Raw genomic sequence first — 26,810 nt, 5'->3', positions numbered from 1 at the left:
GTGTGTCTCTGTACACTCTATGTACAGTACTGTACAGTATATGCTTGCACGTGTGTGTGTGTGTGTGTGTGTGTGTGTCCCACGCACGCAATGTCCTCTGTACAGTGCGGTACGTACATGCACGTGTCATTGAGGGAGTTGTCAGGGCAGTGGTGGTAGCAGTGACACCAGATCATGTGTTGAGGGACCACCGTGCTGCTTCCGCCGTCCTCCTGCCGTCGCTCTGACTGCACCTTCCACGCGTTCCTCACCAGCATGGTGTCCAACACGTTGGCTGGAGAGGACCACAGAGACATAACAGACAGTTAAACCATTGAGACCTAGAGACCAGACTCTACAAATGTCTTCTTAACCTATTCTGACCTGAGATCAGATTCATACGAAGGTTTCCACTGGACACACACTGGTCTGATTAACCCATTCTGACCTGAGATCAGATTCTAAAAATGTCAGTCGCTCTTCGATTTTTCAAAAATAGCAGACCTACAAGCTCGTATCGCGCCACTCGGTGGCGCGATATGAGCTTGTAGATCTGCTATTTTTCAATAGATAAAGCATAACATGATGCCGACACCAAAATGGGTGCCCGTTCAGAATGGGTTAAATCATCTTCAATGTCAGTGGTTGAATTCTTTCAAAAATAGCAGATGTACACGGTCGATCTCTACCCTCGTTGCACACACAGTCTATGGTGTGCCGTGCTACTTGTATATCTGCTATTTTTCAATAGCTAAAGTATAAGATAATGGTTAAAATGCTAAAGTACGCCCACCTAGTGAGACCTTTCACTGTCGGGTGGAAAGAAGATGTTGGCTTGACGGCCCGGGTATCGGAGGATACCTGAGGCTTTCTTCACCCTCCCCATAACTGATTGTGGGGGTTAGCAGAGATGGGGTACTCGTAGAGAGGCTGGGGAATTGGGAATTGGCTGTACTAAATTGGGGAGAAAATGTTTTTCGTTTTTCTTTTGTCTTGAAGGGCCATGTTTTGCATAATAACAGTCTTTCCATTATGTCTGCCCACGATCATACGTACAGTACGTTTGTTTACCCCAGTCACTGATACTAAAATCTGATATTTTATTTTTTCTATGAATCTGTGACTTGACACCCATACTGTTATAAAACGAAGAAAAAAAAAAAGCTAAAGTAACACAGATGAATTCAAGGGGTTAAACCCCTGTCATCTTAGAGAGCTGTCACATCACAGCTTTACAGTTGTACAGTGAGTTATACAGTACATTTGGTTTTGTGGCAAGCTCTTTAGTCGTTTTCAGGAAGAGAAAATGAATCAAAACCAATGGACCACAATGGAAACAAGAACCTGCCAATGGAAAAAAAAAAAATCCCCCTTTTTGGCTAATGTGTGGGTTATTTTTCTGTTTTGGACATATCATTCTAGCCAAATATTTCATAATTTGTAAAAGAAATCTTATCAGATTGCTTTTTTTTTATAGCTGATCTACAAGCTCACAATGCATCCATGATGAGACATGCTGTGAGCTTGTGGGTCGGTGGTGGAGGCACGACCACTTGTCACAGCGGTTCTCAAACTAGAGTCAAGGGACCCTCTGGGTTCCTTGGGTTGGCGTCCAAATGGACCCTGGCGGGTCTACAACTCTTAAGAGTGTACAAATGGAACCAAAAGGACCTGTAAGGATCCATTTGGTTCCATGTGTACACTCCAGTTCCTTGAATTTAAAATAGTTTGAGAACCACTGGATTCTGCTGTCTGTGCCAAAGCACCAGTAAAACTTAAGTACACGTAACTGAGGTAAATTAGAGGGAGAATAAATCAGGCGATCAAAATGACATTCATGTTATTTTCAAATGGGGCGGTTTGAAAAACATACAGTATGAGCATGAGCGTTGTGCCCTAGCTGTACACCGTTGTCATGGCAACCGCTAGCCACAGAAAGTGTGAGCATGTGTTGTTGAAAGCAACCCCGCTGTTCTGGGCCAGACTCTATGTACCTGCCCCGAGTCTGGAGGCACAACTACACTGCTACACCAGAAAGACCTCTTTGTGCTGTGTGTGTGTGTGTGTGTGTGTGTGTGTGTGTGTGTGTGTGTGTGTGTGTGTGTGTGTGTGTGTGTGTGTGTGTGTGTGTGTGTGTGTGTGTGTGTGTGTACTTGTGCGTGCGTGCGTATATAAATGCCAAATGTCCCCACGTATAGCAGAATTTGGGAAATTGATATTGGGAGGACAATTTTCCTGGTTCTCAAAACATCTCACAAGAGAAATGGTTGTTGATGTTAGGATTATGATGAGGCATTTAGAGGTTAGGTTTAGGGGTTGGGGTCAGAGTTATGCCTGATTTAAAATTAAAAAAAGGCATTCATAAAATCGCCATCTTAAGATGTTCATGTTCTCACAAGTGAGTAATACAAACGTGTGTGTGTGTGTGTGTGTGTGTGTGTGTGTGTGTGTGTGTGTGTGTGCGTGTGCGCGCATGTGTGCGTGTGTGTGTGTGTGTGTGTGTGTGTGTGTGCGTGTGCGCGCATGTGTGCGTGTGTGCGTGTGTGTGCGCCATACTTGCGTATCTGCGGGCGTATGTGTGTGCATGTGCACACTGGTCTTTTAAGAGAAGTTGTTGGAAAAGAGTTTGTGGCATGTCACTGCAATATTTAAGACTATATATCTAACAATCCTTTTGGCAGAGAAGGTCAACACTCAACAGTCAGTGTGTCTTGTGCTTACTGTACACTACAGTATACTGTACAGTATGTCAGTGTTTATCACTATGTGACTTTAATGTAACTGAGCCCTAGCGTCCAACTACAAATATGAATGTATGTACGGCACTGCAAGTCAACACCACACAGAGCATGTCAACGTTAATCTCGTTAATTGGTGTTGTATATTACAGCCATATAGTTTAATTGCCCCCGCCCATGACAAGCTGTGTGAAAAGGAGACATTTTAATGTAGCCCTGGGCTGTTGTCTGAGACAGAATTCTCCACCCTCACACCTATTTCCTCCATTCGACAAAAACACACATTCGCAGTTGCATGGCACGGGCCTTGCATTAGCTTGGCTATGAGAGTGTGGATCTGCTTAAGCCGGAGTCTTACTTCGTCACTGCGCGCTGAAAACAGCGAACCTACAAGCTGCAACCTACGCGTGCGACGTGTTGTGAACAGGCTATTTTCGGCCATCATGTGACTCCGCAAAGCATAAATGAGATATTAGGTCAATTGTTTTGTGCATAATGTTGTGATTATTTTCTATAATTTTATATTAGTTCATTGTGTGTCAAGCTGTCAACTATAGGCTAATTGTATATTTTATGCTTTTGCTACAGTATGTAACCAAGTTTTCTTCACCTTTTTACATTTATTTTCCACCGTCTTAAAAGCCGTCCTAGGGACGTTCTTAACATTATTACTATGGTATAATAACACATCTGATAGTTCATATACCAATTTGTCAATGTGTATTTATATCTCCCCAATCAGATAAACCATAACAATACTAATAATAACATACTAGCACCTCAGAGTCAACCGAACCGCACAGCAGAACAAGGGCCTCCTCATATCATTTACTAGAAAAACTAGAGCGCTCCAGTTAGCAGCAAACCTCGCCTTTTCCAGTCATGTACACTTTTATCCACTCAGTCACACACCAGTGTGGAGGGCACACAAAAATATTTCCATGAGAAAACCAAAAGTAACAGCACTGGGCTTCATCACTGTGGGTGTTCTTATGGCTGGAAGGAAGGTAAAATGATAAGTCAATGGGTGAATGTATTCTTTATGCTCTAAGGAGAAATACAACTCCCACCATGTCATACATATGAGTGAACTACTGTACCATAACATTCCCTCATATTCCTGGAGCAACATACACACTTAGTCAGTCACATAGTCACAAGATACATGTGCATCCACTTAGGATATAGGAACAGGATAAATATTGTGCCCTGGACTTGCTCAAGCCTGAAAGTGTTAACAGAACAACGTGTAGAGTTGTTCCTACACAAGCCATCTCAGAAAAAAGATCTAGTCCACGAGTGGTTTTTTGTGTGCGTAGTGATCCAAGGTGTTTCAAAGTTTATGTATCATAATCGCCGAGTCAAAATGAATAATTCTTTGCTATATTTGTTGCCTGCATGAACGGCTTTCAAGTGTTTTAACCCATTTTAGGCGGGAACCCCTTTTGGTGTTAGCATTACGTTATGCTTTAGCTATTTAAAAATAGGAGATCTACAAGCTCATAGTGCGCCACCGAGTGGCGCGCTACGAGCTTGTAGGTCTGCTATTTTTGAAAAATCAAAGAACGACTGACATAGAAACATAGCTTTTTCAGAACACTGTCATTTTCAAACAGGCATTTTTAGAATCTGATCTCAGGTCAGAATAGTTGGATATCCGTTGCATGTCCGTAAAGGTGACTGTTGTTAGACAGCCAGCCAGGCCAGTTGTTCTCCTGTCCTGAAGGCTGGATAGAGGTGCGAGTAAGTCACAGATCTGCAAATAACAAATAAGTCTCAAGTTCCTACCACAAAGGTGGGAAAAAAGGCTAAAGTCACAAGTTATAGTGATCAAGTCAAGTCAAGAACCAAGTCCCTGACTTTCGGTAACAAGTGCAACACAAAGTTAGAAACTTTACTTTAATGAAAACATTAGTACTTTACAGTCATAATTGGCAAGTCAGCTAATTAATAACTTAAAGGTCGACTTCACCACTTTTTAACCTGCAGTATATTCATATAATTGGTCAAAATAATATAACCTAGATCATCACCTAGATCTAAATACATATAGAGCCAGCCAGAAACTCTACATCTGACCTCAAACCTCAAACCCTTAGATCTCCATATATGGAGTTGACCTGTTCTGACATTCCATATGTTGATCTACCCCCACCCGTCCTTCCTCTTCGATGTCTCCCTTTTGACTGATACCTGTCCATTCAAACTCTAGACGGGCCCGCCTCAAAGTTGTTAGTGCACCCAAAGTTATTAGTGCAGCCGGCGAAAACTAGAGTCCTCATCAAACCCTGTACACTCAAGACACTGCCACCCCTAGATCTCCATATATGGAGCTGACCTGTTCTGACATTCCACATGTTGATCTGACCTCATCAAACCCTGTGCACTCAAGACACGCTCCATATATTATGGCCAGTACAGAATTGCTATTTTATCATGGACATTAGTGACCAATTGAGCATAGGTTGAAAAGTGGTGAAGTCGTCCTTTAAGTGTGACTTTAGTTCAAGTCACGGTAAATATATTAGAGTCCACACCTCTGGGACAAGATAATACTCAAAGAATGATTCTTCACAAGGCTTTGAAGTGCACATGCTGCAGAACTTCATCAGGGCAAACACACTCCTTATCTGCCTTTGTCTGCCCATCTCTATCTGATCTACTCTCAGCATTCTACATAGTCCAAGACACTTAAAGATGGAGTGCCGTGATTTTTTTCCACACTTAAACATGATCATCAGGTGTATTTAGGTGTATATGAGGTATAATTTTTTCAAAAAAGTGTACAGTATTTGTTAAAATGATGGTTTTATGTGGACACACCCACCAGTTCATTAGGTATGCGTGAGTTTAACCATAGCACCACCCACCTAATCCAGTCCCTCCGCCTCCTCCTTTAAGACCACCCACTTGTCCTAGTCCCTCCCCCTCCTTATAAAAGGACAGCCCATGGCTCTGCCCTTTTGTTTACAAAATGGCAAATTGGTGTCTGTAATGTAACAAAAACTCATGTTTTTGTGAATGTTAGAAGTGAACACTTCCAATATTTCTGAGATATCGTATAGGCACCATTATGCACTTATACTGCCACCATCCATGTATAGGCATATAATCCATGCATCCATACCATATCAGATCTGTTTTTTCTGATTTTTTTATAATCATTTATTTATTTCCTCCAATTATATTGACCCTATTGTCGCAATCAGCTCAGCTCATCATCCAATTCGATCATAGTTTAACAGCAGAAACAATTAGTTTGATAGATCATTTAGCCTACAATATATTGTAGGCTATTGATTTCCTCCAGCTAAGCACCCTGGCATTAAAACTGTCCTTTATCTGACTGCGTTGAGTTTCAGCAAAAGTCGCCAGATTTAAAGAAACAAGCGGCCAGGTCCACAAAAATAAGTCACAGAAATTGCCGTGAATATTTATGAAAACGTTTCAACAACACCAATCCTTTTAACAACATATTAATCTGAGGGTCCTTCACATGAATCATTGGTCAAGTCAACCACATCTCCCCTGAAAGTTACTTATATGAAAACAAGCCCAAGTCGCTTGTAATAGCCAGACATGGCAACATGACATCCAGCGCGACACAACATACTTCTAATTCTTGACTTTACAGCCTCGTATAAGTATTAGGACCTACATACATATTGACTACAACAGCCAACAAGAATGCACACTGTGACACTACACTCTGTATCAAAGCCCGACCACTGTGATTATAAAAGAAACAACCTACTCCTTGAGAACAACAAGAGCAACTATACAGCAGAGCAGGTAGGCTATAAGACTGGTTTGTTGTTTCCTTCCTGAGGACCCGACGTGAACATTTACTTGCTTCCAATCTAACGAAAAACAGTCTGCTCTGCTGTGAACTGGTAATGTGTGAAATGACTGAAAATCTGCCACACAGTTAGACACACACAGAGCAGCAAAAGCAAACTGGCTGCGCTGTTCAGTTCACACGTGTGTATGTGGCAGGCAGCTCCGCCCACAGAGGTTGTCGTATTTAAAAAAGATGTATAGAGGGGGAGGTGCGTGTGTGCGTGCAATATTTTTACGTCACACTATCCGTGTTTACTTCATTGGCCCGTTTGACCGTCAAGGGTTCAGCCTCCAGGAAGAAACCCTAAATACAAAGTTATTACACCATTGGACATAAAAACGACTCCAGGGTGTCTAATGAAGTACTGTCACCCCATAGACACATGAAAAGCTGGAAAAATACAAAAATTGTGGCACTCCATCTTTAAACCACCATGTGCTCTGTGCACAACTATGCCACTTGTCACAGCAGGAAAGACAAGTTCCACATGAGAAGAAATGAAGTTACTGCACACAGTAGTATTGAAAATCTTTCTTCATTCCATCATAATGCAAAAAACAAATAAAACTAGAAAAAGTGCCCTACTGGGCACAGGTCTCCACCAGGATGAGCAGATGTGAAGAATTCCAGGCAAAGGTTTTTCCTTGGCCTCTAGGGAGTTGGCATACAAAGTTATCCACAGATCCGTGCAGTTAGAGGTAAAAACACTTTTCGGCCAGTTATAGCGCCACCTTGAGGCTGAGTTGAAATTGTTCATGTGGCATTTCGTCCTCTGCCTAGTGGGAATGTGGGTGCACAATTTCACGGAAATCACGCGATGTGTTCATGATTTGCAGCATTTTGTTTGAAACTGAGCACTCCTGTGAACTTTGGAAGCCAATCTTAACCAATCAGGATGGAGTTTGAGAAATCCGAAAGACCGGTTTCGTTGAATGGCTCTAGAGAGACTGTGTACCAATTTGCGTGATGTTTGGACAAAATCTGTAGGTGTACTGTGCAAAAACTTGTTTTGCACAAAGCGGCCTCCTGGTGGCGCTATAACAGGCCGTTCTGGAAATCTGAAAGACTCGTTTCGTTGAATGGCTCTAGAGAGACTGTGTACCAATTTGCGTGATGTTTGGACAAAATCTGTAGGTGTACTGTGCAAAAACTTGTTTTGCACAAAGCGGCCTCTTGGTGGCGCTATAACAGGCCGTTCTGGAAAGTTTGGGGCAGAGGTTCATCGTTGGCATCCAGGGAGTGTGTGTGCAAAATTTGGCATCGACCGGGTTAACGGTGGCCGAGATTAGCTGCTAACGGACACACAGACACACGGACACACGGACGGACGGAGTGCAAAACATACTCTCCCCCTAGCCTTCGGCTGGTGGAGACAACAAGACCCTATTAAGCATGGTTCTTCGTGGAATCATAGTGAAATCCTCTACAACTTGGTAGCAAAAAGAAAACCAACCCATGGCCTAGTTACTATCTGAATCTTGTACTGTATGTCTGTCGACTATCAACCAGAAGGGAGTGAGTGTACAGTATGTGTGTTTGCGCGCGTGTGCACACCGGCGCATGTGTGCATACTGCATACAGTACGTGGGTGTGTGTTTGATAATAATGCCAAGGCAGAGCCTGGCATGGGAGACAGAGAGTTCTTTAAGCAGTACACTGTGTCTGTCTGTCCACTCTAATCTGTGTTATTTGAAACATTGAAAGCAAGTTTGCAGAAAGGTGCTGACACTCCCCGGCTCTGGCCATGGGTATTCCATTTTACAGATTCTTAACTGTTTCTTAATTTCAAGGATCCCCGGTTTGATATGACTGAGGCCACGGGCCCCCATTTAATACGATTTTTATCTCTGACACCCCAGAAGTCTACAGCATACTGTAAAATCTCCAGTGTTGATTGAATTCTGGACACTTGCATGTACGGGTCCATGCTCAGAGACATGAGTCTATAACAAATGTGGAAAAACAAAGAAGGGCTCCCTTTCATGGATACTGTATGTCAGGGCCTACGATTCAGTTGTGAATGTGATTCAGTTTTTGTTTTATTGAAACTCGCATAAAGGCGAGAGAACATAACAGAGAGAGGCTCCTTTTTTCCACAGAGGGAGTCAACAGGAAAGCTTCATCCATTCCAGATCAGTGTTGTCATTTGTCTTGTAAGCGAAGGAGAAAGGGAAAATCCCAGCACGCGGCACATGGCCAGTGCCATGACAGCTCACACGAAAAGCAATCGCATCGCGTCATTTACAGCGTACCAATTAACCACTTAATAAAGCTAAAGTGATAGGAACCAGGACCAGGTGAGATTTGGGATGCAGGGACTTGGTGTGAAGCAAGCTATTGCTATTGTAGTTACCCTTACATTGACAGTGTCAACGTATAGTATGTGTGTGACTGTGCATGTGTGCGCGCGTGCATGTACTGTATGTGGGCAAGTGTGTGCGTGTGATGCTGGCGAGGTTCTTCATGCATGGTGTGTAAGGGCAGGTTTACTACAGAGTTGCTGTGTGTTCGACAGACTATTAAAGAGTCTATGGGATGTTAAGCCAGCGGGAAACCCAGGGCGACTCCATCTCAGTTACATCAAGCCTTGTTTAACAAAGAGCTTTTCTTTCTGGACCTAAACACCACTCTCTTTTCGGCGAAGAAATATAAAAAGATAAATCATCCAAGTTTAAAGTCACACCGTTTTATTAGGTTCTAATGCTGACAAAATGGCGCAGGGCTTCTCTGGAGCATGTACCTGCGATTGAATCACTGGATACAGTGCACAGTAACAATCCTCAGTTTTCATTTAACTGAGGCTTTTATTTCTCCATTACTGTTTGTTTATCCTCGTATGGCGTTGCCAACTACCTGAAATTCAAATAAGGAACACCCCGGCCGAGCGTCCCATATTTCTAAGAAAAATAAGGGACGCCCAGAAAAAGATAGAATCTCACTGTGTATGTACAGTTTTTGTATCCACTTGAACCCCAGGGGGAGAATGAGACGAAAATATCAGATCTACAAGTTCACAGAGATCGGCTTTTCTTAGAGAGATATGAGACAACTCAGGTCTAGTGGGGTTTAAGTGCAACAACCTGAATTATAGTATAAAGTATACAACCTGTTTGAACTGTGTGTCATTGATTGATTCCCAAACATCAGTTCAATAAGGGAGACGTCTTTTAGTTTCCAAATAAGGGAGGATGTCTTATTTCAAGTACCTCCACCTCTCAGATACATATGCATGAATAACGCACACCGACGTTCACATGCACAAACCCAAACATGCACATGTCACACAGACATAAAACACATACACATTCACCCCCAACACACATTGACGTACAGTACATACATGCACACACCCATCCAACACTCAATCACCCGGCCGCCCGCCCGCCCACACACACCCCCACTCACACACACACAGACTGGTGTTGTGTCGGCTACAGGGCTCTCCCAAGGTCACCCCGAAACCTGATCCACATCCCCCACACATTCCAGAGGCTATTCCACTAACTAGGTAGGCCTACACATGCACTAACACTTATATTAAACACACACACAGGCGCACTCACACACACACACACACACACACACACACACACACACACACACACACACACACACACACACACACACACACACACTTCCTGAATATAGCGTACCACCCCCCAACTTCAGTGACAGCTTAACAGTAACCAATTTAACCACTTGAGCCCCAGCATCCCTATAATGAAAGAGTATGTGACATCATGTCACACACCATTGAAAGTAATAGCTGAAAACCTCACAAGATGGCGCCACCTGTCCATTGAACTCAATGGGTGGGGGGGGGCATGTTCTAAATTCTGGGAGGAGCAATCACAACGTGACGCCTTGTGAAATTGTAGGGAGGAAATCGGGGGAAAAAGAGCACACCAAGTACAGTGCCAACTCAGATCCGTTTTACTAAGTAAAGAGGGTTTAAGTGCTTAAAAAGCTTTCCTTCATTTATGATTTCAACTGCCTAACCCTGCAGAAGAGACCATTATATTATTAATTATTAATTAAATTATTAGCAGTAGAAGTCTCAATCTTTGAGGACTGCATAAGCCGGCAGGCTTTCTTGTGTTTTCATCTTCAGTGATGCATTGACTGTATATCGGAAAGTGCTCTGTGCTCTTTTTACTGTATGTCACAAAATAAAATCAATCAATGAATCAATCAATTTAACCTCTAGCAAAACATAGCGAACCTTGATAAGATGCCAGGGTCAACTCAATACCTTCATAAAAGAAAGAAGAATGCAGTGATCTCGTGCAGGTACTATTACAGTATGTGAGGCTGCTGATGTAGCAGCTCAATTTCTCTGAAAGATAAATATACAGTAGCCTAAACCGGTTCTCAAATTCCAGGGGATCTCAGCAAAATGAGGAAAATATTTGGTTTTTGAAAGTTTTTCCCTAATGGGGGTCCCTGGCATAAAGTCTTTTCACATGGGGGTCACAGGCAAATATATAGTAAATGTGGGGGTCATTGACATGAACATGAGACATTGCATTGGTTATTTGTTCAATCTTTCCATTTGTTTCCACCCAGTTTTAGCCACTACATCAGATTGGTGGGGGAACCATTCCATCAAACATATTTTTTACAGCAAAGATCCCTATTTTATACATTTCACAAGTAAATTGTTATAAAACTGTGAAGCTTGTCTTTGTGCACCAGAAATATGGCATTATGAGCTTGTTGTATAGATATCCCCTGTTTTCAGCACACAGCACCGCCGCCATGCAACAAAGCACAAATCAGCCTCAACTTCACGGCACTGAGATGTTATTACATCTGTGGGCCGAGGCCTTCATGTAGAATCTTCATCACAAGCAGACGACGACAGGGTTGAGGAGGAAGGAGGAGAGCATGGGGATAAGTTACTCCAGGTGGTCATGGTAAATCACCTCCTCAAAGGAGACATCTTCCCCAGTGGATCCAGAGTGCACTCTGACCCCGCGGGGGTCACCTCACCACCGAGCTGCTATGGAGCCATACATCAACCCCCATCCCAAAACCCCGCACTGACCCCTCTTAACCTCCATGCGCTTCAAAGGCCTCTGCCACACTAGATATGTGCACGTGATACGACACGCACACATGCACACGTGCACACGCTCACACACACATCCCAATATCTCACAACGGCAGATTTTATGAATGCTACTTTAGCAATTGTTTGCCACTTTTTATCATAACACCTGAGTTTAATTGCACACCGGAGTCGTTCACCCAAAATAGCCAATCTCACACCCACCCACACATGCCCACCCACACACTGAGAGGCATATTTGGTACAACAGAGCTAGATTGAAGCTAGTGTCCTAATAACAATCATCCCTAATCATCGATACTCGAACCCGCGACACACCGTCAGGCTGGATTAGCGGCCTAGGCGCATGGACCGCTCAGCCGCGGCCCAGACATTGGGCTCTTCTGATTGGGAGCTGGAAGGTTCGATTCCTGGCTCCTCCTGACTTCATGTCAAAGCAAGCGAGACGCTGTCTGAAACTCTGAACCACTAACTGCTCTTGATTAGCATGTTGGGTATTGGATAGCTGCCTCCATCGTCGGTGTGCGAAGGTGTACCATGTGTTATTAATGTGTATATTAATGTGTATATGTTACAGTGTTGCGTGTGAATGGCTGAAAGAGAAGTACACTGTAAACTATAAGCACTATTGAGTGGTCCGCAAATGGAGTCCATTTGCCATTACTTGCATGTTGGGGTGTTTTTCTCATGGTCACTTGTACGTATTTGAAAAACATTCTCTGCATTTAACCATCCTACCTATTAGGAGCAGCGCGGGAGTCTTTGTTAATTGCCCTGGGAGCAGTTAAGGGTTAAGTGTTTTGCTCAGGGCCACATATAATAGACTGGGCGAGCCAAGGGTTGAATCAGTGACCTCTCGCTGAGTCGCTACCCATGCAGCTGGTAGGCATACATACTTGTTTCATGCATACGAATGCATACACATGGCCAATTAAACTATATGGAAGTAATTTAAACAACTTAAATTAATTACATTAACATTAATATTATGGCAGGGCTCAGTTACATTAATGTCACATGGACACTGACATACAGTACAGTATAGTGTACAGCAACTAAGCACAGACACTTTCTCTGCCAAAAGGAGTGTTAGATATACAGTCTTATACAGTATATATCGTTCGAAATGGTTGAGAAATGACAGAGTTACCGTGCGGCAGTCACTCTACTGTACCCTCTACTGTACTGTACTGTCACTGTACTGTACTGGCACACCGAAAGCATCATATATACAGTTAATATGTGCGTGTGTGATTGTGTGTGCTTTAGGTTGCACACAGGTGGTGAAAAACAACCATGTTGTTTTCGTGCTCATACCCAGCCAGCTACCCAGGCACCTACACACATAGCTCCGTAAGGGAGTGGTTGCACCACTCAAAATACACAAAAAGCTAAAAGCAAAAGCAAAAGTTAAAAGAAAAAGTGACAAAGTATAGTACAGCTTGCAGCAGATAGACACAGAGGTCAGCCATATGCTTGCCTAAACAGGTGGGTTTGGAATATGGTGATTGAGTCCATGTTTCTAATATCAGGGGGGAGGGAATTCCAGAGGTGAGGGGCAGAGCAGCTTAAAGCTGTTGACCCCATGGTGGACAGACGGGCTGGAAGGACTTTCAGTTTGATGGAGGAGGCAGACTTACTGCAAGAGACCGGGTGGGAATGTCAACGTGAACAAGGTCAGACAGGTATGGGGTGGGCGAGGTTATGAATGGCCTTGAATGTACTACTGTGTATTGTACTACCACTGTACTACTAACTACGAGTATTTGTCAAACACTGTACATTAAATGAGTCGTCTGCATTTACCCATCCTAATAGGAGCAGTGGATGCCATTCATAAATACGCGCCCGGGCCCCCATAAGCAGTTAGAGGTTAAGACTGGGTGAGTTGTAAAATAATAGTAAAAGACGAATAGAAGAAAAGAATTGAAGAAAAAACAAGGGTTTACGGGACAGGATTTAGGATTCAGGACAACTGCTCATCATCCGGGACTGCCTCGAATTATTTGGGATGGAACACCCTACAGTAGTTGTACAAGAAGGCTGCTTCAGGTTGCAGTGTTTGGCTATAAAGAATAACATAGAAAAAGGAAAGAAAGGCTAAATTGTATGTAATTTGCTCTACAGTTTTCTGATCTTATACCGAGAAGCCCCAACAGTTAAATATTTCAGGGCATAAGTTGTTAAAACCAGTAAAAGACAACACTTATGTATTGTATGCCAGAGCATAAGTAAGGCGTATAAGAGAGTGCAGTGGGTGGAAAAGCCGCTCCTCGCTCCAGGGGGCTGTTGTAACGCTCGCTCATTCGCTCATTTTGATTACCCCCCCCCCCCCCCCCCCACACGCGCCCCCGGTCGCTCAACAAAAAAATATCATAAAAATAAAGTATTTTGCTGTGTGTCTGAAACAACAACAAATCTAAATCGGCCCGCTCCTCTCTCATTGGACTCTACTCGTATCCTCTGAAGTTTATGCTATTGTCATATCAATCAATATAATATCGATACTGTACATTGCCCAGCTCTCATTGCCAAGTGTGGACTGTAATCTACAGATCAGTCATTCCATGTGTTATAGAGAATATTATGACATTGTTATGAACATAATACTCTATATCATTAAATGCTTTTACCAGAACACTACTTTGCATATTCCTGTTCACTTATCACACAGAACACCTTTAGCTAGAGGCTGAACACACACGCACGCACACATGCGCAGACGTACACACGCATGTGTAAGATTGGCCATACCAGGACTGGGGAGGGGGAGGGTGCTCAGATTGGTGAACCAATAGGATCCACCTCCTGCTTTGGACAGAAATCACAGAGGCTGGGGCAGGCTATTGTTAACATACTGTATCTTAGGACAGACCTGTGTTTGACCAGTACATCATTATACTGATTCACTCTCATCTGTGCAGAAGCATACCGATATAACTGTGACCAGTGCTATATACATTTGGAATACTCAATGGAATCATCACTCACCACCCATAATGTAGCTCAGTGCACTCCAAACTTTTACATTTCTCAACTCTGAGTCAACTAAAGACCTATTTACAAAGGCACAGATGTAAGTGAGTGTCAAACTTTTAGCAATAGATAAGGCACAAAACATTTGACCGTCCTGAATTATTGAACAATATGCAGGATCAAAAGGCAGGAAGCTACATTTCATGGTATACGGTAGGGTTAATTTACGTTGTTGACTGATTGTTTGACACATGCTTAATTTAGGTAGAATTATGTGTTACTGACATGATATGTAGCTACATGCGCAGGTGCAGTTTTATGTTATTTTGTTTGGCTGTAGGCCCGCGGTTCACAACCTTTTCTGGATCAGGGCCCACTTGAAAATATTGAGAGCGGTCGTGGCCCACCCGTGTGACCACTTAACAAGGCAGCTGACAAAATCATTCAGAGCATATTTGTTTTAATGATCAATCGATCGATTGTGTTTCTGGCTTGGATCGATTGGACTAATGTTGTAGCCTGGCGCAGCCAGACTTCATCCGCCCCTAATGCATATGCATAATTGCATATGCCCCGAGGTATATTAGTATCGTAACGCGAGGCTACTAATGTTGTATAGTTTATGTTCACTCCGACAGATTTTGTCCAAAATGCACACAAATCGGTACACATCATCTCTGAGGTCAAGTGATCACAATGTAACATCAGCTTTTTCAGATAACGTTCTAGTTTGTTACGATTGGTTTTCAAAGTTTGCGGGTGGGGGCGTGGGGCTGGGCCCATTTTGGGCTTGTTTGGGCCCCTCCAAATAAGTGGAAGTATACTTCTGTGGCTTACTGGCACGTAACGGCTAGCCACACTATACAAACTTATCACTATACAAACAGATTTGCAAAAAAAGATTGCTCTGTATACAAGCTCAATTTGAAACACACACACACACACACACACACACCCAAATTGTCACCAGTAAATACCTCTCTGCTTTACACTTCCTCCAGAATCACAGGTGCCGACTTAAGCACACACACACACACACACACACACACACACACACACACACACACACACACACACACACACAACGGACCGGCTGCACACTGCCTGGGCTCCCATGCCCCGGCACCACTGGAGCAGCACATCTGCCCGGGGATCAGGTTGTGTTTGGGGAACCCAATCCACATCCTGACAGGAAGCATGCAGCTCACAGGAGGCTGAAGGCCCTGCCTGGGACCTACGGTACACAGTCCAACCCTCACTGTTGATTCAACCACTTAAGCCCTGTTGTGGACGCTGTCGCACAGATCTACAAGCTCACCTTGTGATGCATAGTGAGCTTGTAGATCAACATATATATGTTGTTTGCTATTCTTTTGATTTTTTTGGACAATTTTCATGCTCCAAAAGAGTGGCACCAGATTGAACGTGGTTAACTCAGAGTTTGAGATGTATGGATCAATTTGGTTACACAGGGTTAGGCTTAACTCTCCAAGTTAGAAATGGATAAATGATCACAAAACTCCTTTGCGGCTATGTAGAGTTGTAGACATTCCAAATCTTTTTCTTTTTTTTAAAGATATTTATTTTATTGATTTGTTAAGGGATAGAAAGTAGGCTGACAGGAAACGGGAGAGAGATGGGGGGATGACATGCGGTAAAGGCCGTGTCGGGTCCGGGAGTCGAACCCGCGGCACACCGCGACTGGATCACCAGTCCGGTGCCCAGACCGTTACGCTACGGCCTGGGCCGACATTCCAAATCTTGAGTGTTAATTTAAATTTTAAGAGTTATGGGTTGATTTGATATGTTCACACGTTCATAACCCCCCCAAAAAAGGATTTTACTTTCTGATCCTCTACCCCCATTTAACCCTCTAGGACCTTATTTTGGTCCATGTAATGAAGAGAGATGCAAATGTGCATTAAGAATGTGTCCTCTAGGGGCACCAGCTGGCCAAGTGGTCCAGGCGCATGCCACATATAGGCTTTGGCCTGACAGCGTGTCGCGTGTTCGAGTCCCGTTCATGACGGCCTTTGCTGCATGCATGTCTCTCCCCTTCTCTCTCTCCCTCTTTTCTGTCAGTCTTCACTTGATAGTTGATACTATATCAATAAAGGCAGAAAAGCCAAAAAAGAAAAGAATGTGTCCTCACATTTCACCGAAATGAATCCCTGACTCACCAAAAGGTCAACGGTTTGGCCCCTGGCTTGCCCAGTATAGGCTTCGGAGTGTCCCTGAGCAACATACTTAACCCCTAATAAGAAAATAGCCATCTGAGCAGCCATCAGCTGGGCGAACCCCCCCTCCCCCCCCCCCCCCCCCCCCCACCCAGGGACCAGAAAATACTCCTCCTCTCCTTTACACGTACAGTACTGTCGCTATATGTTGAGACTTACCTGCAATCAGCGCTGTAAGTATGGATTATTATTATCTGATTGAGTAGCTAGAATTATTTTTAATCAACAAATAGATTAGATATAGAATAGGATAGATAGCCCATTTTATCCTTCATTTTATTAAAAAAGATTTTTTTATAATCGACTAAGGGCCGATTCATACTCCTATTTTACCGCTGTTTCGGCGCTGTAGTGCCGAAATGATTTCGGCTCGTCAGAAATTTTCAGTAGCACCGAAGAGCCGACTTTAGGACGGTACCCGCCCCCCCGAACCTCAAATGACGTCAAATTGTAGGCTCTACAGAGCCGAACCGACTTTTATTCGGTTCTAAAATAGGAGTATGAATCGGCCCTTACTCTAACCACAAGGCCACTGAGCAGGGAAAAGAAAAAGTGAAAATACTCATTTCCTTTACAATGACTACACTTACAGTACCGTGCTTCACATTTACCTCTTATCTGATCTCATAAATGCCAACTCCATTAGTTCTAAGGCAAGGCAGTCTTTCTTAAAAGACATTTGTTTCCTCATTCTGCACACAAGTGAACTATAACAACGTGAACAATCGTATAAATGCCAGAAAGTGAGTGTATGAACCCAAGGGATGGTCATAAACATGTCACTATAGCATCTCATGGGGTTTCTCTGACAACAGTGAATGAAATCACCCCACAGACTAGAGAGAAGCATGTTGTCCTCTCCGAGCTCTGTTCATTCTGCCCATCAATCCCAACAGTCAGAGAAGGATCATGGTAGCGTGACCTTGTTGTCATCCGTCTACATTTCTCAGTCTAAGGCCGAGAGAGGCATTAAGAGCTCGTATTTTTAAACAGCCACTCTCCGCATATCAGTCGGTCTCCTGGCTGCCACGTAACGTGTGCCATCTTGCCGTCTCAAATTATACGGGATGTTTTGTTCATTTGAATTGGATATCAGTGTTTTAAGTGATGGCTTATTGTGGCCGAGGCTTTCTCCTTGACTGGCGGTAGGTACTCATATCATCGCCCACGGCGCCAGTAGACTAAGATTTCACAGTCACTCAGCAATTCTGTCTACCAAACATGGGACAAAGTAGGAGAAAAAGCCAATATGAAGGAAGTGACTTGTCATTTCTCGGCACAGACAGCAGCACAAGACAGACAGCTTGACTTTGACTTTACAATAGTCCTATATGGTCTTTCTATCTTCTATGAGGAAAACAGATCTCTCTATTTTCAGTTGCACACCATCAACATAAAGAAACAGGTGGTAAATTATCCACACTCTCTAGATTTATGAGCAGCCTCCCATGTGTTTTATTCATTTGGGATGGAGACCCTTGAAAGATCAGTCCCATGCATGGCATGCACAGGGCACGGAAGATGAAGACAATTCAAGGGGAGGCTAAAGTGTGATTTCTACGTCATTGTATGGCGATGTCTCACGCCGAAATAGGGGATTTACATGCTCACATCGCATTACTTTCTGACTCATTATGTCACTAGTAGATAAGCTAGCTAGATCAGTAATTTTCTTTTTTTAATACTTTTTGGGGCTTTACTGCCTTTATTGATATAGGACACAGTGGAGATTGACAGGAAACAGGGAGAGAGAGACTGGGAATAACTTGCAGCAAAGGTCGTCGGGATCGGGATTTGAACCCGCAACACGCTGTCAGGCATGCGCCATTGCGCCTATATGTGGTATGCGCCTCGACCGCTAGGCCAGCGGACGCCCCCAGATCGGTAATTCTCAATGTTGGACATTTACATACGATGCCGTATGAATTAGAATGACTAATGTGGCAGTGGACTGGGACATTTGGCAGAATTTAAGTGAAGCAGTGGGACTGAAGAAGTTTCTTTTAGCTGGTACATATTTTCAATGCTTTTCTAGTTCTTCTAAAGACCTGGAGGAAATATGAAGCACAGGATCTCGTGTCTCCAAAGTCCAAACACATTTCAGTTTGTCAATCTGCCGATCTGATACAGTGTGCTGACTAACACACTGGCTTTAGTCTGGATGAGAAGTTAAGACGTTTTAGTTGACACAGTCCCCACAGGAGACATTCTCTGTCTACACATTCACCATCCACCAAAGTATTTCAAGACAAACTGTGAAAAACTGACCTGCACCAACAACTGAAGGGTCTTTCAAGGCTGGCCTTGATTCCTGATGCACTTTAGGTATTTGGCATTTTTGGTCCATACCGCATGAATATCAGAACCTCAAAACAGCATTCCAAGATGAAGTATGCGGTACATAAAAGCTGTTTTGTTGTGTACCTTTCCCACAATGATACACTGTTACTGTTCTTTCTACATCCGTTATGACACTTAATGTGACGCGGGGGCAGCTAAATACAATATATTCTCTGTTTAATACATTTCAGAACTTGTCGTGCGATACTGCCACCATATTAACGGAATACTACTAAGTTCACAACTATGTGGTGTGAGCACGTGGGAGGCCAAACTGAGGCATGTCCCTTTTTGACATAATACAATACAGCTCATTGCATCAGAGGTAGGCCGTCTGATTGCAATTAGTTCAGATAATCGCAATTATTGTTGCGTAATTGACATAATAATCATAATTATTTCCACTTTGAAAAATTTTCAAACTAAATATCGCGGAAATAGCAAATCTACAAGCTCACGACGCCTTGTCATGATGAAACATGTTGTGAGCTTGTAGATCAGCTACTGTAGTTCCACCATTTTCTTAAAATGTTGAAATAAAAAGTGATTAAGTTATTTGACTTTTGTGTGCATTATTTTTGTTTATGATGCCTAAAAGCCAAACAGAAATGTATTTTTTATGTTCCAATGTTCAATGCCAAAACACAATTAAATTGTTAACTGCAATGATTTGTAGTACAATTAGAAGTAAAATGTTGTGATCGGCCTGTCATGACCAGAGGTTTCAGAAGGTGTTCAAGATCTTGCCATTTTACTCTTCAAAACCCCCACAGGTTCACCAAGCAGAAATGTTAGCTGAAAAACAAATCCACTGCAGACTGATGGCCAACACAATACAATCAGTGGAATCAGGCAGATACTGAAGCAAAGCTGTATGGGGAGCGTCTGAGGTGGTGATCATGTGTGTGGAGAATGTAAACACATTTTAAGAGAAAATAGTTATCATTTCAGAGAGACTGATCTGATCTGAAAGAGATATATGTGTGTGTGTGTGTGTGTGTGTGTGTGTGTGTGTGTGTGTGTGTGTCTGTGTGTGCGTGCGTGCGTGCCACGTCTCACACATCCAAGAGATTGTGAGATTGGTTTTACAGCTTGGCGCCCAACTGTGTTCTTAACAAGTGTGTGACGACTGAGCACTCAGTGCTCAGGTCAAGCCCGTCCGTCCAGCAGCAACAAGTACTACTGCCACAACTACAGGTTCATTAATATGCTAAACTAATTGGACTGTCGATAACAATGGAAATGATTGTTTTGTTCATTAAACTGCCATATCTGCCATATAACTGCCAAAAGAAAACAACAACAACAACAACCATAAAACAGACCATGATTAGAGTATATTAGAGAAGACTATTCTGAAACTAAATCAAGAGGTTTTGTAACTTTGGGATCCATACTGTACAGTATATCATCAGTATCTTCATACTGATGATGATTAATTGTCTTCTTGCTTTTATTTATTTATCTTGTATTTAGTCTAGTCTAGTCTATTAGTCTGATGGTTAGTTGCTGTCTGGTTCTTGTATTTGACTTATGTGCCGTTTTTGTTTTTGGTTAATGTTACAGCAAGTGTACAGTATACAGTATACTATGCATGACGACCGACAGAAAGAAAGATAAGGTGATTTGACACACTGCCGTGAACAAAAGTCATATTCCACATCAACTCTCAGCTTCTCACAATAACAACCACATCTAAAAAGTTCATGATTCATAATTGGTTGCGCATCGTGTCTCTTGCGAAAAATAGACGATGTACAAGTTCACACGTGGCAAGCTGCAACACTTTGTGAGCATGTAGATCTCCTATTTCCCGTGCGCGACAAGGTACACAGCCAAGTCTAAATCAGGCATTATGGGCCAATGACTCCAGTTGACATAATGACATTTCCATTGTAAAAGACAACTGGATGTCTATTGTCTATCTTAAAACATAACTGTGGGGGGGGGAGGACAAGGCAGAGGACAGGCCAGGCCACTTACACATGCTCACATGCTACTCCCCGCAGAGATGATAATAGCTTTTGCCCATCATAAATACCAGAGGGCAAAAAATAGCCAGCCAGCCGCACAGCTCGCAAAACCAACTTCTCACCCAACAACTGCCATGCTCAACCTGCAAACCACTCCATGAAAACATGCCTCGACTTTATGAAGCCTTGGCAGGTGTCACAAGTGCAACTCTAATAATTCCAACTCTTGTACCACATCATTAATTACCTACATTACTTTGAAATAAGTCCAACTTGATATGCTCAACAGAAATCACCCACAGCGGCTAAAGGAAAAGGTACTGTATAAACATGTGATAGCAACAAAGTATAACATCCAAGTTAGTTTGATGTTAAGATGTAGTCATTGTATACTGAATAAAAACTAATTAGGACTGGAGCAGTAATTATAGGTCTGGGCTGTACCATTCTTACACAAGGCAAAATCCTGGATTCCTGAGAATCATTTTAAATCAACTGTGAGGATCTTGCACTATAGTGACATATGATATGATAACAGTGTAGACAAGAGCATGCAGACAGGGGCATCAGAGACAGACAGATGAACTCACCATCAGTGCCACGGTTCAGCCATGCCAGTCCAGTCACCAGGAGGATGGTTCGCCAAGCCAAGTCGCGATGCCACCACACCGCCACCATCCTGCCAGCGATAGTCCAGTTGCCTGCCTTTCGGTAAATCCCTGAGATGCTGCCCACAGCAAACACGCCCGCGCAAAGAGGGGGTGTGAGACTGTGTATTGGTGTGAGTGAGTGAGTGAGTAGAGAGCTAGTGAGCGCTAGTCCTCTCGCTCTCTTTCTGTGGCGCTCTCTCAGGAACTCCCTACAGCGCAGCACACACACCCTGCAGCCTCCAGACCTACTCCACACTGACAGCCTGGGAGAGAGACAGACAGAGGGGGGGGGGGGGGGGGGGGGGGGAGAGAAGGGGGAGGAGGTTGTCACTTAGTTGCTCTCTTGCTGTGCTATTTGGCCAACCCTGTCTCTGACCACTTCATGGGGCAAACAACAGAACAGCTGAGCTTTACACACACACACACACACACACACACACACACACACACAAAAGGGGGGACAGAGTGGCAGAGGGGGCACCAGGGATGAGAAGAGGCATGAACAGTATGGAACTCAAGCAGTGGCACGCAAAGTAAAGCATGAGAACAGACATTTAAAGCGTGATTTGCGTTGTTGTGCGTCGGCTTTGCGTGCCGAAAACGTGTTCTGAGGAGATTGGCCATTTTTGTGTGTCGACGGCGTTGTGTATGCATTCAGCAGCAAACTGCCTACAGCCACAGTTAAAACACGATACAGATACAGTTAAAACACACAGGGGCCCCTTTTCCACCGGTTGGTTCCCAGTGGGAACCGGTTCAGTTCTTTTTGGTTTTTAGTCCATGAGCCAGAGCTCCAAAACTGAAACGTTAATTATGAATTCAGTGGGCAAAACCATACCTATATTAGATTGTTATCACCATTAAACTTCCCCAATTGAGTACTTACACGAAGACAATGATTTATTGTATTACAAATTTTACATTTTTCAATATGCAAATGAGGCATTATGTAGGAAAATATGTAAAATAATCAAAAATATGAAAAAGCTACTACTGTGGAAGGGTTATCATACATGTATTAATTTACTTGTATTGATCCTATAAACAATTTAATATAGGGTATAGTTTGCCCACCAACTTTGGAGCTCTGGCTCATGGACTAAAAACCAAAAAGAACTGAACCGGTTCCCATTGGGAACCAACCGGTGGAAAAGGGGTCAGGTAGTGGTGGAAAGTATTTACTTGAGTACAGTATATCCAATTCCCAATACTTTTATTTCTAATTAATCCACTACCTCTTGGATCCAAATATTGTACTTTTACTCCACAATTTCTACATTGCATTATTGCTACTTAAGTAAAACATTCGACTACTTTTTCCACCACTGGATATACAGGCATATATCCTACCTACTGGATATACAGGCATATATCCTACCTACTGGATATACAGGCATATATCCTACCTACTGGATATACAGGCATATATCCTACCTACTGGATATACAGGCATATATCCTACCTACTGGATATACAGGCATATATCCTACCTACTGGATATACAGGCATATATCCTACCTACTGGATATACAGGCATATATCCTACCCACTGGATATACAGGCATATATCCTACCCACTGGATATACAGGCATATATCCTACCTACTGGATATACAGGCATATATCCTACCTACTGGATATACAGGCATATATCCTACCTACTGGATATACAGGCATATATCCTACCTACCGTGATGTCTTGTGTGAAGCCTGTCTATGTGTGACAGCTGTGTCAGAGCTCATTACGGAATGTTTCAACAGCTATGTTACACACACACACACACACACACACACAGTCACACACACACACACACACACACACACACACACACGCAAACACACGGATCAGCCCATATCACACGTCAGGTGATTAGAACTCACACCTCCAGGCACCGCCGTAGTTCCACTCACCCTAATCCAGAACACGCACGCACACACACACACACACACACACACACACACACACACACACACACAGTGTGTGTGTGTGTGTGTGTGTGTGTACGCATGCAAATACACATGCCTGTGTGCAAAACTGCAAATACAATGACACATGAAGGCACACACATATTTCACAAATTAATGTGCGTGCGTGTGTGTGCACGCAAACACATACATGTGTATGCAAGCGCACATGTGTGTGTTGCGTGCACACACACGTGCGCACGCACACACACACACACACACACACACACACACACAAAATAGGGACAAATTCCACCAGCGAAAGTCTCATGTGGGTTACAAGTTAAGAGGATTAACTCAGCTATTAGCCAGATTACATCAAGTCTACAAGGGCACCCACACAAAACACCAAACAGCCGAGAGATGACTGAATTCACACATGAAGTCCCTGTGAGTATGAGAAGATTTGTGAAAGCGTTGATTGGCCGCATGTTTTTATTCATTCCAAAATGGTGGCTGGTGTGCGGGGAACGGAACAAAAGTAAAGTTGGACCGTGTTAAGGCTGTAACAGGGAGGTAAAAACGACAACAACAACAACCTGACAATAGATGACACCAAATGGACTCCTTCAGTTACTCACCAGAAGGCCTATGACTGCTTGGGTGGAACAACAGTTCCCAGAACCCCCTTCTCTCGTCTGGTCTTCCACCTCTTGGCGGTCACTATACTGATTTGGACATTGCTATGGATTATATCTATCAGGAGTAGATACGTATTTCAACTCACTTCACACAAGTGAAAGTGGTTAAGTCTGTCTCTGGGTTGAATACAAATTGAACCAATGAAAAGTATTACCTTAAGAGCTTGTGACTAAGGGTTTGCGCACTGGGAGCGCACTCATGTATTATGTTTGTATTGCACAGTGCGCTATATAATATGCACATACAAGGTTTCCACCCGACAGCGTGGAGATGTAATAAGTCAGACTATTACTGAGCACGAGTTCATGGGGAGAAATGTGAATGGGTCAGTGCACCTCACACAGCCGTCTGCGCTCCATCAAACGCCCAGCATGAAGCCATGCAGCAGCCTGCCTTCTCAGGGCAGCCAGCCTTCTGAGCTCCAGTGGTGAAAATTAAGCACCGTTTCACAGCGGGTCGGGACACATTTTTAGGTTGCATTTATATGAGTCACGAATGTATATACTGTATAATAGAGCGGTGCCAGTGGGGCCTCTAGAGCGGTGCCCATTGGGCACTGGCCTACATGGAATGATGCAAGAATGAATGCCCCACCGAGATATGTCTGTGTCCCTTTTATGCCCATATATGGAGTTCTTTGTCAGGCATGCCCAAATATGGAGTCTGTGCAGACATCAGAATAATGTCAGAACAGGCCAGCCCACTGGGCAAGGGTCTTGGCCAGAGCCCGGGCAGAGGCCTTTTGTGGCGGTTCTGGGTCCGGGTCCGCCCAACTCGAAACTGGGCACTGAAAATCGGTGATCTACGAGTCTGCAACCCACTGATCTACTGTACAAGCACACAATACCCAAAATGGATACAGAAAAATAAATATATTATTTTAATCATAGATGCACAGTGCGTTTTCATGTTCCAAACTTTAGAACGTGCAATAATGAGATTCAAGCAAGATGGCTGATGTCAGTCTCACAACTGATAACAACGAACATAATCAGAAACATTGCAAGTTACAAGACGTCATGGAAATGAGTCATGTTTCTGTTTGAGAAGAAGCCTGTGAGAGCAAAAACACCTTTCATGACGCAGGGAGAGGAGCGGGGTAGATGTCTGTGAACAATCCCTGCTAACCTGTGAAACAAAATGCTGTGGCGGAACCCAGATGATGGAATTACAACGGGCAGCGGTGGAATGCGTGTCATGAGCGATGTTCCACCCTTGGCCACACTGACCCTCAGCTCTGTGAAATTAAGGGGATTTTCAGCAGCTCAGTAGTTAAAGCTGCCATCATAGAGTCTTGGAAAGCTGTTTATAACCGTGGCAACACAGCTGTCCGCTGCAAGCGGTCCAACCAGGGTGCAACAGTTGAATAAATGTGACATCATTATCATCATCATCATCATCATCATCATCCAGCCAGACAATGTCAGGCTTTTGAGTCAGTAGTCTTTTGAGTAGTCAGTAGTCTTTTGAGTAGTCAACTTTATATTTCTTAGTGTAAAGATTATGACATCTTACTTGTTGCATAACATTCTCAGGCTCCTTTTAATTACAAGCCATAAGATATTACCGTATAATCAGCGAACCATTTTGATGTGTAGATACTGATGTAAAGAAAGGACTATTTATAGTGCAAACAAATTAAATAAAATTTGTATTCAATGCTTTTTCACTTTTGGACCTGGCATATTGATGTGTTTTGGTTTTGTATTTTGTACTTGTAATTGATAAATAAAGTTCATTGCTGCGTCCAGCCGCGTGCATGCACTCATCTAGAACCATGTACAGTGTACACAATAGCACACACAATGTAAATCCATGATCTCTGCCTCTGGGGATGATTGCATATTGTGAGATCCCACACGGTCCATTTCTCCCACCGCTTCCACAGCTCCCCCCAGCAGCGTCTCAGTCCTCCCAGAGAAAGAAACACTGATGAATATGCAGGATTCACACAATAGGAGGGACAAACCACTCTTCTGGGACTGACGCTTTGAACTCTAAGAGAACGCCGAGAGGGAAGAAAAACTTCATTGACGAGGAGCAAAAAAGACAGTCACAGCGAGAGACTCCCTTCTCTGTCCGTCCGTCCGTCCGTCCGTCAGTCCGTCTGTCTGTCTCACCAATACACCACCTCTCCCTCTCTCAGAATGGGGAGACATGGGGACATTATGAGAAAAATGAGAGATTCTATTCAGTGTCCAGGTGTTGGATCAACGGCAGATCAACAATAAAAATAATAACTTATGCACACTGGTTCTCATGCAGTTCCATTTTGTTTATTTCGGTTTGTTTCAATGTGTTGATTGAATTGAAAAGTTGAACGACAGTATAAACAAGTGGAGCAAATAAAATGTGACTGACATGCTTCAATAACCTTTACAAACAAATTTAAATTGCG

The 26,810-nt window shown here is 43.3% G+C and overlaps 1 protein-coding gene across 2 annotated transcripts in view; it reads right to left on the bottom strand.

Annotated features, from left to right (window-relative positions):
- LOC310879350 (bone morphogenetic protein receptor type-1B-like) overlaps nucleotides 1-26,810 on the bottom strand; it is an 85,896-nt gene that overhangs the window by 9,918 nt on the left and 49,168 nt on the right. For both annotated transcript variants that reach the window (XR_014570999.1, XM_083793964.1), the window contains exons 3-4: nucleotides 21,746-22,068; nucleotides 118-274 (exon numbers count right to left, since the gene is read on the bottom strand). Coding sequence is in view for 1 of the 2 variants with exons in the window: in XM_083793964.1 (XP_083650090.1) it covers nucleotides 118-274; nucleotides 21,746-21,833 (245 nt within the window). In the remaining variant the exon portion in view is untranslated. The remainder of the gene's footprint in view (nucleotides 1-117; nucleotides 275-21,745; nucleotides 22,069-26,810) is intronic.

This window comes from Protomyctophum parallelum (assembly GCF_964188405.1).
Source record: "Protomyctophum parallelum genome assembly, chromosome: 21".
NCBI classification, from domain to species: Eukaryota; Metazoa; Chordata; class Actinopteri; order Myctophiformes; family Myctophidae; genus Protomyctophum; species Protomyctophum parallelum.
Note: the sequence above shows the minus strand (reverse complement) of the source record. Positions and strands in the feature narration are given on the sequence as shown.